Below are 16078 nucleotides of genomic sequence, written 5' to 3'. Positions count from 1 at the left end.
ACCGAAATAGTGGGGGAATAATTTGGTACAGAACTCGCTATTTACGATATTTAAATCCAAAACTTACCACAAGATTGTAGTACTAAGTGGTAATGATGTCATTATTAAGGATGTTAAGTTAGTTGGCATCCAACTAACCCAAAGTAGGCAGCCAAATAAGAAAACTCAGAGCAGAACAAGTGGAAGTGAATTTTAACACCATTGTGCATGCTTTTTGTTAATGTCGAGATTTTGTAATCTTTACACTCTGAAGAAATATCCACCTAACAAGTAACACATCTGTTGAGTTTGGTTTCAAATCTTGTGTTGTATTTCACATTGTATCCTTTACAAGAGTAAAAGGAGCCATACCTCACTACCAAATCAGTCCTAACAAGTGGACCAGACAAGTATTAATAACAAGTAAAGTGGTTCCTAGAAACAAGGAAGAAATATCGACAAAAGACCTAAGTGGGTGACAAGGTATGAAAGACAAGAGTATGGTTGAGAAAATCACTTTAACCCATGACTTAGCTAGGGTGATGTTTACAACCATACTTCTGACTTATGCTTTACAACCATACTTGTGAAATATACAAGCAACTAGTAATCGGTTTCAATAACATCAAACTGTGCTGACTTTAAGGCAGCTGAGTAGGCCAACTCCTCAAGATTATCTCATTAATCAATCACCTAATTTGTCCAAACTTTGGGATTTATACATGACCAAAATTTCATGATCAATTTACTATAAATTTTTGCCTCACTAACTGCCACTTTATTTCCTAGTGAGAGAGATTCAAAGAGGGAAGTGACAATGTGGATGGCTTTAGCTACCACCATTTTCACAACCATGTTAGCCGTCGCTTCATTGGCAGCATCTACCGTGACCTTCGTTTTCGGTGACTCCTTGACAGAAGTAGGGAACAACAACTATCTGTCGTATTCTCTTGCAAAGTCAAATTATCCTTGGTATGGTGTCGATTATGCCGGTGGTCGAGCTACTGGGAGGTTCACTAATGGAAGAACCATTGGCGACATAATATGTAGTGTCCTTACTTCTTATACTACTCATCCAACGTCGATATTTTTGTTTTCCTTTGTGTCTTCAGGAACTTACTGATTTTTTTGATCTTTTGTAGCCAAAAAGCTTGGGATTCCATCACCACCACCTTATCTATCCTTGGCACAGAATGATGATGCACTGCTTAAAGGGGTTAATTATGCATCTGGTGGAGCAGGAATACTCAATGACACCGGACTCTATTTTGTAATCACAATAATACTAATCCCTCTTATGTTTATGATCATATCGTTGAACCTACGACTTCAGATGCAAGAGTAAATGCTTTATAATCTTAATTATTTTGTTATTTTTCTTCGTGACAGATTCAGAGAATGTCGTTTGATGATCAAATACAAAAATTCAACAAGACAAAGGAAGCCATCAAGGCTAAGATTGGGGCAGAGGCTGCAGCCAAGCTTTGCAGTGAAGCCATCTACTTCATTGGAATTGGTACTTTTTTATTAGACAAATGAAATTTTATTTTAGATGAAAAGAACTCATTATTTTTCGTAAACGTATGTTAAGTCAATGATTAACTTCCTTGGGCCCATGTCTAAATTCTCATGTCCCGTAATTAAAGTAGTTTAGACAATTGCTTGTATAAATATCGTATTTATTCATTTTCTTTGCACTTTTTCAGGCAGCAATGATTATGTCAACAATTACCTGCAACCCTTTTTAGCTGATAGTCAGCAGTACACTTACGATGAATTTGTGGAATTATTGATCGGCACCTTAGAGGGACAACTTAAGGTTAGTAATCACTACTAGTTAAATAAAAAAACGAAAACAATAATAAAGGATTCAATCTTAAAACCTCTCACACCTCTTCTAGTATTGAGAAGAGAAGTACCATTAAACTGATGGGAATTGAAGCTGGAACATGATCCTTCATTCCAAATAAGCTTCTTGAATCTAAACTGGTTCGAGTAGACTCGTGAAAAAATACAAGCTTCACAAGCTAAACATAACAATCTTCAAGTATGGCTTGCTTCTTATCGAGCCAAGCGTTGGTTTTGCTTGTTTCTTTCACGAGCTTCATCAAGTCAAACACAATCCGAAACCGGTGCAAACTCAAGCTCTTTCTAGCCAATTTACAGCCATAAACTCTAGTTAATTAACAGTGCATGTTTGAATTGTTTGTGCTAGAGGCTCTACCAACTGGGTGCCCGAAAGATGATGTTCCATGGTCTCGGGCCACTTGGCTGCATTCCTTCTCAGAGGGTGAAATCAAAGAAAGGCCAGTGCTTGAAAAGAGTAAACGAGTGGGTGCTAGAATTCAACTCCAAAGTACAAAAGCTCATTGCCTCTCTTAACAGGCAACTCCCACAGGCAAATCTCTCATTTGCAGACACGTATGGAGACGTCTACGACTTAATCCAAAACCCTACCGCTTATGGTAACCAAACTCGATTATTCAACTGTAGATTCAAATTCGATTGAGACAGGTTTTATTTACAATGTATGTGACAATTTTTCAGGGTTTAAGGTTTCGAACACTTCGTGTTGCAATGTGGACACAAGCATTGGGGGGCTATGCTTGCCTAATTCAAAGCTATGCCCCAACCGGAAAGACTACGTATTCTGGGATGCATTCCACCCATCCGACGCAGCCAATGAGGTTCTCGCAGACAAACTCTTCTCGAGGCTATTTTCCGCGATTCCTCCTAGTGCACCAACACCAACACCAACACCAACACCTTCACCCTAGTTGGCATCTCTGGCGATGATAATTGAAGCATATATAGTAGAGACCCATTGAGGCAACAATGCAAGCAAAGTTCTATAAGACGTGAGCCGCGAGTAAGAGCCTGGTGACTAGGTATCCAAACGGGGCCTAGGTGTTTTTTAATTTAAATTAAATTTATTACAAAACATATAAATACATATTTACTTATAACTAAAACAAATACATAAATTGTAAAATAAAATGATCTATAAATTATAAAGTAATATAACATATTAATGAGTGTTTATACAAATACGCAACAAATTTTAGCAATTTTTTTTTGTGTGCAAGTTGAGACCGAAGCGGTCTAAGTGGGCACATAGGCATATGTATGTGTTATTAATTATTTTTTAAATGCTTAGGAATTAATCGTGATGATCCCAAAGGCCTAGCACTTAGGCGGGGCATTTTAGAACCCTGAATGCAAGGGATTAGTAACCAAGATTCAAGATATTAAACCGTCATAGAATGACGACTGTTTCTGTTTGCAAAAACCAGATAAATGTATTTTTTTCATCGCACCTTCTTACAAAGTATTCGCACTTCATCTGAATTTGTTAAATTGACAGCATCTAATTTGGATTGTAATCAAACGTAAACAGCGTTTTTAGCCTTGCTAAAGAACAAACTACCCGAGTTGAATATCTTATTATCAATTTCCTTTCAAAGGAAAGAATTTGCAAACATATTTATACAACCTATGCAAATTCAATAAATTCCCCCGCCAACCAATTCATCCTCACTCACCATTAAATTTGATATAAGGATGAAGAATTCATTCTCCAGCCCTTGATATCAAATGTAAATGCAAGTGACATTGAGACAACTAAGAAGACGAGACTCTCGAATTTAGGTAATTAACAAATTACATAAAAATACAAATAATCGTTTTTCTATTGAAGTGGGATTTATGAACGTGCAAACATAATTCAGAAGCAGAAGCCTATGTCACAGTTTAATCATCATTCCCAATAATCAACCAACATATAAGATACGCAAAAATTATATAATACTTCACATCCCAAGTCATATGTAATCCTTGAGAATTTACGGAATCTTGAAATTCTCCGTGTACTCTCTGCTCTTTGGAAAGACTTATTTGTCCACGACCACCAAGGAAGTAGTAGCGGGCAAATACATGAAGTTGAGGCTCTCCGACATGTAAAGGTTTTGGGTCTCATCGATATGCCAGAGCTGATACATCTAGGAATAGAAAACTCCCAACTAGGGGTCACTGTTTTTCCAGACTTGGGAGCTCTATCCCTGAACCTTTGTGATAGATTAGAGAATCTAACTTCAGCTTTAACATCCTTTAGGAATCTAACCACTTTGGAGATATGGGGTTGTCACGAACTGCAGTACTTAATACCCTAACCCGTGGCTAAGTTGCTGCAACTCAAGAAGTTGGAAGTGAAGTCCTGTGAAAGAATGGTAGAAATAGTAGCGAGCATGGAAGATGATCCAGAAAATGAGATTACTTTCAGTTGCTTGCAACATTTTGAAACTTTCTGGTCTACCAAGTCTGCAAGGATTTTGCACGGGAAATTTCATTTTCAAAGTCCCATCCTTAGAAACTTGGATTGTCGAGGATTGCCAGCTGATCAAGTTAAAGATATCTCCTGAGGGTTACTCCAAAGTGATCCAAGACTAGAAACACTACAAATTGCAGAGGAAATTGGTGATGTACTAATGCTAAGTGATTCAAAGGAGAATGATCGTGATCAAACCGTATGTACTTCATTCACTAATTAAGCATCTATTAATTTCACTCTCCAATTTTTCAGTCTTGAACCGTCAAATTTAAAAGTTTGATTTATTCATCTTATTCATAGTTCTTCAGTCTGATTTCGTATTGAACAGCTTGTGTGTTTATTTGTAATCATCAACTAAATATATATTTCTACAGGACCAACTAATGATTGCCAAATGTAGATGCTATAACTGCAAGAATCTCTACCAAAAAGGAATCGTCATGCAGTCATCTTTTGTCTGACGTGTTAAGTTTTTCTGTGTGTGCGCGCTTGTGTGTTTCTGTGTTATTTTCTTCTTCCTTTTGTTTTTCCTTTTTAAAGGAAGAAATATCAGCTTGGACAGCAAGTTTTTCTTTGTGTGGGCGATTGTGTGTTTCTGTGTTATTTTCTTCTTCCTTTTGTTTTTCCTTTTTAAAGGAGGAAATATCAGCTTGGACAGCCGACTGGAAGGCTCTCTGATCCGTTGGACCACCCCACACGTTCCCTAGAAATCGCATTGGTGCGTCCAAAATTTTGGATGGAGACAACCATGCTAATTGGAGTCGGGCTATGACTGTCATAGTTCCAAGAACAATATGGGCACCACTTTTACCCTTATCTTTATTGGTTATTTTGTGTGAACTTTGATACTTTATTATGTATTTTCAATGTAGAAAATTTGACTTCCTCTGGGACAAAACATGATGAAACGAACGAATTTTGGAGTGATTCAAATTGGAGGACATTCACGTGTCTCTCAATTTGTTCATGTCAAAGTTTCATAATTTTCTACCCAATGGTTTATTTAAGGCGATGAAATAAAGGAGCACCGCGCAATGCTGTTAAAGTGACGTTTTGGGTTTATTTGGGCTTTTTGGCGTCCAAGATAATGTCTTTTGGATTTAATACAAGTCATTTTGAAGCCTGGAAGTCCAAAAACGTGGCTGATTTGTGGTTAGGCAGATTTGCCAAAGTTAGAATAGGAATGCATTTCCTAGTAATCTTATTCTATTATATTTCCTAGTTTTTAGAAGACATTTTCTAGTAAGGATTTTAATTATGTAGTAGTATAAATAAGGCTTTTTAGCCATTAGGCTTTTTTGGAGGAGGGGAAAAGGAGAAGAAATGACGCATTGCTTTAGAGAGCTTTTGGATTCAAGTTTATTTTCAAGCTATCTTTTTTTTAATAATATTTTGTTAATGATTGTTCATAATTAATTTCTGTTTGCTAGGGCAAAGTCATGAGCCTTAACAAGAATATGTAGTTTCTTTTCAATTTGCTTATGATATTATGCATGTAGGTTTGAATTATTAATCATCGGTTTAAACTATCTAATTGTCTTAATGCTTAAGCTACCATTAGGATCTTAGAAAACTAATTTGATGCAATTTTGGTCGGAGGTCGGTCCTTGAAATTGACGAAGACTTATTGTGGTTAATATGTGCAAGCTCACCTAAGATGAATACCACGTCTTCAGGGTTGTATGGTTTTTCAAAAAGGTTTCACAAAACTGAATAAGTCATGCATTTTTAGATTTGATCTGAATATCATAAACGGATTGCTTGTTTGATATACGCTTTATGTTGGGAGTCCAAGTAGGCATATATTAGGAAAACCTAACATTCAAATATGCATGTTTAATTCCTAAGTAATTATAAGAACTACATAGGATTGTTAAAATGACAGCAGAACCTTAAGATTTTACATTTTAATTTTCAAAAACCGTTTTCTTTTAGTTGATTTTATATTGTCACTTTATTTAATTATTTTCTATTAAATTCGTTTTTATTATTTGAAATCACAAAATCATTTTTTTTTCTTTCCAAAACTTTGTTTTAAGTAATTAATTAAGATTTGGTTTGATACAAATTAATCATTTAATCCCTGTAGATAACAACCTTACTAGAGCCATCTATACTACAATTACTTTGTACTCTTGCAAGTATTTAAAGTGTTTTTATCCTTACTTTTGCAGATGGTAAAAATTCTAACAAGAAATTAGCACTGTTGTAGAAGATTGTTTTAAATACTTTGTGTTTATCAACTCTTAGTTAATTATTTTGTAGATATCTTTTTATTTACTTGATTTTATTTTTTATCTTTTTTAGATTACAATTTGTGCAACAATGGAATTTGTTCCTCCTCCTGAATTCAATATACAACCCGGAGGACCACCTATATGGGTCAAATTTGGATAATGGGGTTTTTAAGGATTTAAACCTACAATTTGTGCACTTGGCTGTTTGAAAACCCATGATATTTTGCAGTGTCCCAAAAGGAAATATCCCAAAAGGAAATATTTTCCAGAGGGTTTGTCCAAGAGCATATCAATATGAGAAACGACTCAAAAAGAAATTTGAACAACTCATTATCAAAGTTCTACACCCAAAGCTTGCAAAAGCATCTTGAGCACTATTTTGAGCAATCTAATGTGCCACAAGAGCTTTTGGGAGAGGACAAACTCCATAGATTGTTAGAATCAACTGAGTTGTACATAGAAATAATCAATCATGGATTTCAGATTCAAGCATTAAACTATGAGAAAAGCTTTCATGATCAAGAGGAAATTAGTGCAAATATTGAGGAGCAATCTGCCATTTATTCACGCCCAAAGGAGGAAACTCCCCTGAAATTTCCCCAGAACCTGTTTTAACTCAAGTCCATATTCCTTACATACCCAATCCCGAGACTACACAGCAACCCACCGAGCTGCATTAATGTATTGAAACTGACAAGTTGGACAGGGCTGTTCACAACAAATCATAATTTGGAAAATGACATGGTCAGTTCTTGGAGACTAAACTTGGATACACGACAGACAACCACTGATAAAAATGTTTTAGCTGTTTCCACAAACACTGCACCTGCACAGCCCATTAAACCTAAGGAAATTCATGGAAAATCCTCCGAGCAGGGTAAATTCTATACGGGAAAGGGATTCTATTTGATTATAAAGCTTCATTCACATAGAAGGCCAAATATGGAGGATTCAAACACTCACCTAAAACACATAATTGATAAACAACATCTCATTCCGTACCTACTTTTGCCCAATGATGCTATTAAAGAGTGGTTGACTCTAAAAAATCAAGTGATGTGATTATCAATTACTTCCTCTACGTCTAGCTATAGTCGTTAACTAAAGCACTAAGTGGAACGCAACCCAATTTTTCCAACTCCTGTCTTTTTAATTTCATTCAATTTAGTTTTCTTGCTTTTATTTCAATTACAAAAATCACATCAAAATAAATAAATAAACAAATACATATATGAAAAATAAAAAGAAAATTGAAAAACACAAAAACATTAAGGGCCTGTTTGGTATCCTATTTGAAATTTTTTATCATTTCTCAAAATATTTTTTAAGAACATTTCTTGAAAACAGGTTTTTTTGAAGACTCAAAAACTTGATTGGTTTCTAATTTAAAATTTTTAAATCTTACGACTTAAACTATAACAAAGAGATCTAAAAAGAGGAGGTCGCAAAAGAGGTAGAAAGAGAAGAGAGAGAATGATAAAGAGGAAGATGAGTGAAAAAAAGAACCTAAAGAATAAAAAGAGCGAATTGGAGGAGAGACGAAAAAGATAAAAAAAAAAATAAAAAAAAAGAGGATAGAGAAAGAAGAAAAGAGAGAGATTTGGAGCGAGAGTGGAGGAGGAAGAGAAAAGAAAGAAGTGAGTTTAAGTTTAAAACCTCTAAAAACTTCCTTTTTATGTTTTTAGATAATAGACTATATTTTTTAGTTAGTCTTAAGTTCAGTTTTTTAAAATAATCCTACCAAACAAGTTTTTAAGGCTTAAAACTTGAAAATTGTTTTTAAGTTTAAAAAGTTGGATTCAAGTACACTACTAAACAGGCCCTAATTTTTTTTTTGGTTAATCATTATTTTATTTTGGGTTTTATTCTAATTAGATTTTTAATGTGTGTTTTTGCCGGTTTCATTCGGATTTGATTGGCCCTAAATATCCAGTACACACGCACATTAGACTAAATTTTGCATTCAGCTGCAATCAACATTCATTCACCCCAGCACATTCATCATCCATTCTTCTACATTCATGGGATTAGGCAGTGCCGATACGAAAAATAAAATGAATTGAGATTCAGGATTGCTTACAGTGGGGTTTGCTTGGAAGCCTCTACAATCCGGGATCCAAGTGTGCAGAAGGGTCCACGTATCGCAGATCAAGTTTCATGCAAAATTTTGCTCAACATTAATCATCAGGAGACATGCACAAACACAAAGGACAATTATGAGCATGCAGAGATCATATTCATACACGGATACACAGGCCCAAATCACACAGTTCATTATATTCAGCAATTTTAAACCAACATACGCATATAGCACATTCACAGATCAAGCTGGTTCCTGCTCGAATGTGAAAAAAAAAAAAGCAAAAGAGAGGCATATATATATATACCTTATAATCTCGGATCCGCAGGTCTTTGATATCTCCGCTCCCAATTTTGACCGTTGGATCTATGATTTTCCGTCATTCCTTCAATTTTCACGCTCTCTTCATTTACCAAACGAGGTTCCTACCACATGACACAAACATGCAAGAGAGATTAGTATCGATTTTACTATGATTCTAAGCCAGAAGAAGAAATTGAGAAGAAATGGAGAAAAGGATGGCTGCATTCTACCTCTGTGGCGTCGGAATGGTACGGGAAATCTGCTGAGGAGATGAACGAAGATGAGAGAAGAGGGGCTGGGGAGGAGTCGAGTTTAATTTTGGGGGTTGTGGCTCGGATCTGAGAGTTTTAGAGAGGAAGCTTTAGTTTTGATTGCAGCAACCAAGGTTTTTATGAAAGGAAGAGCAATTTGGCGCTGGGCTCGAGGTGCAATGTTTAGACTTAGAGAGGAAAAATGCGAGAGCCAAAAACGGCTGAGGGTTTCGAAGATGAGCAGCTGCTACTAGATGAGGTTTGTATAGCGAATTCCTAGGGTACTTGACACGTGAAGGCTGCACGTGTCGCTCGGCTTGTGCGCGCAAAGAGCAGCACCTCTTGTTCTTCCTAGTCCTTAGTTCGAACCCCCAGGCTATATCTTTCCTTAGGCCATCTCCAACCGATGGTTGGCCAGAGGGCTCGTTTTAGCCCTCTGGCCCTCCAAGATTCTCCAAGATATTAATATTTTAATGAACAGTACAGGGCCATATTTGCCTCCGTCTCCAACCGAGGGCCAGAGGGCCAGAGAGCTCGTTTTAGCCCTGTCAAAAAAAACCGTCTCCAACCGAGAGCCAAAGGGCCATAGGGCCAAACATAATTTATTATTTAAAAACTACAACTTAATTTTATTTAAAAATCATGTTGGTTAGTGTTGTATAATTTTTATGTCGGTTAATGTTATTTAATGTTGTTTCATATTGTTTAATGTTGTTTCATGTTACTTAATTTAATTTAATGTTGTATAATGGCTTAGGAAGTTATAGGAAAAAATTAGAATTTAAAAAAAATATGAAACAAATTTTGTGAAATAGAAGTTATAGGAAAAAATGGAATTTAAAAAAAAATATGAAACAAATTTTGTAAAATAGAAGTTATATGAAAAAAATATGAACCAAATTTTGTAAAATATAAGTTATAGGAAAAAAATAGAATTAAAAAAAATTTGAAACAAATTTTGTAAAATAGAAGTTATAGGAAGTTATAGAAAAAAAAGAAAAAAAAAGGTTTAAATTCATAAAAAAAAAAAAAAAGGATTTACAACGGCTAGTGGCGCTAGCCGTTGGAAGTTTGAATTCAAAATGTTATTTCTGTCGGTTGTAACCGACAGAAATAATATATATTATATTATTTCTGTCGGTTATAACCGACAGAAATAAGAAACATTAAAAAAAAAAATAGCCAGCCCTCCAGCCCTCTCCGATCCCGTGGGGCCCTCCCAGATTCCCGAGCCCTCTGGCCTAGCCCTCGGTTGGAGACGGTTTTAGGGCTATTTTCGGCCCTCTGGCCCTCTGGACCCTTCGGTTGGAGATGGCCTTACTATTTGTTTTCTCAATTATTTTGTTTTTCTGTTAATTCCTTTTCTGTTTAGTTTTCTTTTCATGTTTTTACATAGTTTAGTTTATTTATCTTAGTTCAGGTTGTTTTTAACTTATAGTTTATTTTTTTTGTCGTATCTTTATCTTTGTTTTATTCTCCACACCTTGAGGATAATGTGTGATATAAATTTGAGGGTGGGAAATAAGAAATTTTTTTAGAATTTTTTTTCTGTCAGTTAAAATTTTTTGTTTTTAAGTTAATATCTATAGATTATTTTAAACATTAGAACAAATGGACATAGTGAAGGTTAATCCTATATTAGAGTCAATTTTGTTCTAAATAAAGTAATAATTGTTCCACCATAGGCTTTGCTTAATAACTAGGCCAGTCCTACCTAATCAGTAATGATTCTTGCGTCAAACGGTAGAGTTTTGTTATGGGGCAGGATGGTTAGTTGGTTTCATAATCTTTTCAACTTGAGTTACCAAGTTCTTAGGGATGTTCTACACCTAGTGCCTTAAAGCCTTAGTGGTTTGAGAGTCATTGACTTAAAGCTTGTTGCATGGGTTGGATTGAAAGCGTAAGTGAACTGACATTGCCCGACCACTACTATTACTGAAAAAAAATATGAAAAAAGAAGGAAAAAAAAAGAGGAGAAGAAATCGAAAGAAAAATAATAGTTACGTTTCAAGTTAGTATGTGTGAAGTATTGAATAAAAAGGACGAGAGGTAAGAGGTTTAGTCGAGCTTCCTTAACCATGTTGATTCACTTTACGCCAAAGGAAGTTCATGAATTCTTTTCTAATTGATTCTAAATGGTTTAGACTTTATAGTGGAATTGGCTGGAACTTTTGGAAAGGTGTTTTAATTTTTAACGTTTCCTATGGATTGCAACTTGAATATGAAAGTTTTGTATTAGTTAGGTTTTGTTTTAAGTCTTTAGTTTGTTAGTTTTTATTTTTGTTTTTGAGTTTTGTTTTGCTTGAGGACAAACAAATAGCTAAGTTTGGAGGTATTTGATGAGTCGTTATTATACTATATATTTATGTTGGCTCAGTTAGTCATATTATGTTTGTGTATGATTGCTTGGACCTTTTTGGCTTTGGGGTTAATGTGGTGGCTAGATCAGGGCCGTTGTTCTTTCACAAATATTCGTTGGAGATCCTAGTGGATGCAGGCTATCTTGGTGCAAAACCAACGTCATTTCCTATGGAACAAAACTTGTCCCTTTGCAAATATGATGAGAGTTGCACTGATGATCCATCATCATATCGGAGACTTGTTGGACAAGTATTGAAAATGTGTCCTGCAAATTCAATGTTTGAATCAAAAAATTTATTAATCAACTTATAAGCTCATACAAGAAGATTTTTATTTGTCACTCCATTTGTGTTATTCATGTGTTAGGCTTAAGAATTCGTCACACATAAGGGGGTGTGTTGAGAATGCATTTCACAGTGATAGGAGGAAGAAGGAATGCCTTGTACGGGCTTATAAGTTGATAAATAAAAATCAGTGCACAAATGTTTGAATCAAGTGCAAGAAAGATCAAAACATGATCTTCAATGTTTTAATCTCCTTAGCAACTCAGTGCAATTTCAAGACGTTTGAATCAAAATTCCTAGTTAAATGAGAGTTGCAAGGAGAGATTAAACAAGAATTTATAAATTGTCGGATTCTAAAAAGTAGAACTCAAAAGTTATAAGGTTTGGTGAGAGGTTTTATTTTTGCATGTCACCTTAATGCAGGTCCTGTTAAACTTTTATAGCCAAGAACAAGATTAAGTTATAGTAATCACAATCAAGTAAAGCACAAGTTCTTATTCATATAAAACATTGCAACTTCACTGACTTGATGAACCACCATTCGAAGATGCCATGGATGCTGCTATCCGATCTCAACGCACTGCAACTCTTCTCCTCTCTATCAGATAGTTTCAAGCTCTAACCAAGAATAGGACTTAGTTCCGAATAGAGCACATACATCTGTGAGAGCAGAGGTTACAACATATATATAGGCACATATATATCCTTCTTATAACTTGATGAGGATTCCTTGTTAAAATCCTTGTAGAAAACAACTTATGTTTTCCAATCCATATCAGTTTAAATGTTATAACAGAATCCTTCATAAACAAGGATTAGCATTCAACTCCTCATAAGGGCTTTCCTATTCCAATTGGATTTAATCATTCACTGTCAAAACATCCAATCTCATGTTCACATTCTTACACTCTTACAAGCCACAACATTTCAAAATTTCAGCAAACGTCCTTCAAGAATATGACATTCCATAAAAATGTACTGAAACCAATGGGGTCAATGGCCCCATATGAATTGAATTATTAACAACCGACACTAATTTACAAGGCTGTAGATAATAAAGGTGTGGTCCTCCACTAATTGAGTTAGACAGCACAAATGCACTTAACAGTCAACTTTCTTCTTCTACGCCATATTAGAGAAAAGCTTCTGTTGGTGGATCAAATACTCATATTAGCAGAGAAACCTCCAACACATCTTTAATTTCTATCGAAGAACCAGTGCATATATTTCCAGTCTGGATTTAGACAAATATTGGTTAAAACTAGTAGCAATGGTCTTTGAATTGTACTCGAGTTTTATTTTCATTAGGGTATTGGGATGTTAGTATCGTGGAAAATTAGGATAATTTGAGCTCCTTTGACAAGGATTTCGTAGATTGACTTGTTTGGTTGCTGGGATAGAAACTCATATTGGAAGAAAATATGACCTTAACCTCTAATTCTGGACTACTTTGCTATGTTTTCTCTGCTAATTTCTTGCCTAAACTAGTGAGTTAGACGCATTTATGTTCAACTTTGTATATTCCAATGACGTGAAAGACTTGAGTAGCTTTTGATAAATAATTTTGGGTTAAAAGTGGTTTGGGAAAGTTTGTTAAAAAAAAAAAAAAAAAGGTGAATTGGTGCGTATTTGGAATTTTGTTTTATTTTTAAAACCTATGAGGTCAAAATTACCATAGTATTTTAGGGTATGTAAGTAATTTAATATTAAATTTTAATATGTAGTATATTCAACATTTTGTGGGGTGTTAATAATTAAAACCTTGTTTCTAATTTGCATGCTTAACAAGTAGACTATTTAGACTACATGACTTGACATTTCCAAGCCAAGCTTGAAGCTACTGCAAAGAAAGATAACAGCTCCTCCCGCCTGCGTGTGTTCATCTGATATGTTTTCAACTGCATGTTATTCCAATAACATAAAAAAGGTTACTTACGCCTTCAGATTTCCTGTATTCCTACTCCATAACACTATATTTGGATGAGGGAAATAAACATAGAATTTTGGTAAAAGTCAGAATTTATAAATTGACAAGCATCAATTCTCTTGTTTGGATTTATAAACATAGAAATTTAGAATTTCCACATGGAAAAAAAACTTGGAATTTGAGACCTCCAAATCCCAAGTTCAAATTTCATGTAAATAGATGTCATTTCTCAATTTCTATGATTGAAAGTTTAAAAATAACAAATTTTGTATTCAATTCCATTGATCTTTTAGGCTAACCAAACAAGAAAATTTACAAATTCTATAAAATAAAATCTCGTCATTTTAATTTCCGTCATTTTTAAATTCCTTAATAATCTTAAATTTCTTCATCCAAACGTAGTGTAATTCTATTCACACTTTCGTTTTTATGTTTTCTCTTATTTTAATTGAGCTTGTTAGAAGAAAATAAAGAATTACGTAACGTCCTCTGTTCTTACTTGTTTAAGCTTCCTATTCCAAGGAATTCGATTATGTATGTCCTTCGGTTTCCTTCTTTGATTTCATTCTGCGTTTTCCTTCTCAAACTGTCATTTCAAGGATTGATGCGTCTTTATATTTTCTGTATAATATTCATGGGAAAAGTTCTATTAGTCACTTGGTAATTTTAATTAGAAATATTCCTCGAAATATTCCTTTGGTCTCCTCATGCAGCTCTCTCCTCTCTACGAAATCTGATTGAAGATTTCTGGAAATATTCCTCATCATTTTTTAGGAGGTAGTGCTGGATCTGTGTGATTGAAGATCTGGTTGGCTCATTCATCTATTCATGTATGGAAAAAGGAAAACCCTAGTTCTGTATGCAAAAGCCAATCGGTTTCTTTGCAATTTGGCGTATTTATTTCCTTTTTCGGTTTCTCTTGTTGTGCTATAACAGCACCAAACCAATTGGAACCAACTCAAGCTAACCCACAGGAAATATATCAAATGGAATGCAAGAACAAAATATAAAAGATATCAAGATTTTAACAAGATTCCTCAACAGTCAATGTAACTGAAGTACGTCTTCGGAGCAGTAGGAGCTCACCCAATAATCCACTATCAACCAAATGGGAGTTTACAAAGTGTTAGCAATCTCACAACCCAAAACCCCAAATACACCCAATAACTCTCACTCACCAAAGAAACAAATAGAGAGGAAATTATTCACTATAATTTCCTCTCTATACAAAGTTTAAAGCTAATACACAAACAACTTTGATTGAGTGAGTACAAGAAAATCACTTTTCTTTCTTCTCTTCAAAATGGGGCTGCAGCACCTCTGTTTTTTGCTCTCTATTTTTTGCTGCGTTTTTCTGCTCTATGGCTGCCTTACAACCCTTAATCAAAAGCAGCAATTGCATCTAATTAAAACCCTGAGCCGTGACTTTTCATAGGCCAAATAAAAAAAAAAACAAATTTTCTCCAACATCATAATTGCCATCAAGGGACAACATAATTGATGTCTCCCTTACAGTCTCTGTTACGTCGAACTTACGGGTTAGCTCCCTCATTGATTCCTCTTCTCGGCAATGGGATTTTGATTTTCTAAGACCGTTTCTTTCTCCAACGGATCAAAGGGCTATTCAGGAAACAATTATTGGCGATTCGAGGTGGAAGGATAGGCTTGTTTGGGCTGCTAACCGGAATGGCAAATATTCTGTGAAGTCGGGGTACAGGTGGCTGCAAATTCGCTCTATTGAGGCGAGGGACCATCGGATGCCGGTTGTTCGTTCGATTTCTAAAACTCTGTGGAAATGCATTTGGCAGTTAGCTGTTCCTCCCCAAATTCGGCATTTCTTATGGGTCTCGTTGCATCTTGGCCTGCCTACTGGTAAGGCTCTTTTCAACAGAAGGTTATCCTCCTCTCCCTCTTGTCCTCTTTGTCTGAGTGCGGATGAAACAGTGGAGCATGTCTTCCTTCGCTGTCCTTGGGTGGCGGTTGTGTGGTTTGGGGGAGCGTTGAATTACAAAGTGGAAGCTACCGGTTTTGTGTCTTGGTCTCGGTGGTTGCAGGATGTGTTTTCTCTTAGCTGGGGTTCTTCGGCTGACAGGCAGTGGCTCCAAGCTTATGTTTCGTTTTCTTGTTGGTTTATCTGGAAAGCTCGCTGTGATTTTGTGTTCAACCAGGTTCCGGTCAATCCTTCTAAGGTTATTTTTTCGTTGTTGTCAGCTTTTGGAAATTTTTTGCTTGCTGTGTCTTCTGTGGGTTGTGCTCGGCCTGTCTTGGATTCTCGGGAGGAGGTTACTGGCAGGTGGTGTCCTCCTTCTCCCCCTTTTATGAAAATCAA

At 35.5% G+C, this 16078-nt stretch overlaps 1 protein-coding gene and 1 long non-coding RNA gene across 3 annotated transcripts; one reads left to right on the top strand and one right to left on the bottom strand.

Annotated features, from left to right (window-relative positions):
• The first annotated feature begins 730 nt into the window (after positions 1–730).
• Positions 731–3027, top strand: LOC103444233 (GDSL esterase/lipase At5g37690-like). The gene is made up of 6 exons (XM_008383154.4): positions 731–1025; positions 1122–1249; positions 1369–1495; positions 1686–1798; positions 2195–2444; positions 2527–3027. Exons 1-6 carry the CDS (start codon positions 797–799, stop codon positions 2754–2756), a joined length of 1077 nt encoding a protein of 358 aa, XP_008381376.3. The 5' UTR covers positions 731–796; the 3' UTR covers positions 2757–3027.
• A 623-nt stretch (positions 3028–3650) lies between these two features.
• LOC108172714 (uncharacterized) lies at positions 3651–9425 on the bottom strand. Of its 2 annotated transcripts, none has more exons than XR_011571254.1 (3): positions 9157–9425; positions 8624–9048; positions 3651–4430 (listed from the first exon to the last, which is right to left on the bottom strand). It is a non-coding gene; the product is annotated as an uncharacterized lncRNA (long non-coding RNA). The 2 variants fall into 2 exon arrangements; XR_001789289.3 differs by lacking the exon at positions 3651–4430 and adding an exon at positions 6850–7369.
• Positions 9426–16078: the final 6653 nt, after the last annotated feature.

Source organism: Malus domestica, chromosome 09 (genome assembly GCF_042453785.1).
Source record: "Malus domestica chromosome 09, GDT2T_hap1".
Lineage (NCBI taxonomy): Eukaryota > Viridiplantae > Streptophyta > Magnoliopsida > Rosales > Rosaceae > Malus > Malus domestica.
The sequence above is the reverse complement of the archived record's forward strand: the minus strand, read 5'-3'. Positions and strand labels throughout refer to the sequence as shown.

Bases quoted from the DNA above. Each gene is read 5' to 3' on its own strand.
- LOC103444233 (XM_008383154.4), top strand. From the start codon at position 797: ATGTGGATGGCTTTAGCTACCACCATTTTCACAACCATGTTAGCCGTC. The intron at 1,026-1,121 runs GTAGTGTCCTTA...GATCTTTTGTAG, and splicing joins AACCATTGGCGACATAATAT to CCAAAAAGCTTGGGATTCCA. The intron at 1,799-2,194 runs GTTAGTAATCAC...TGTTTGTGCTAG, and splicing joins CCTTAGAGGGACAACTTAAG to AGGCTCTACCAACTGGGTGC.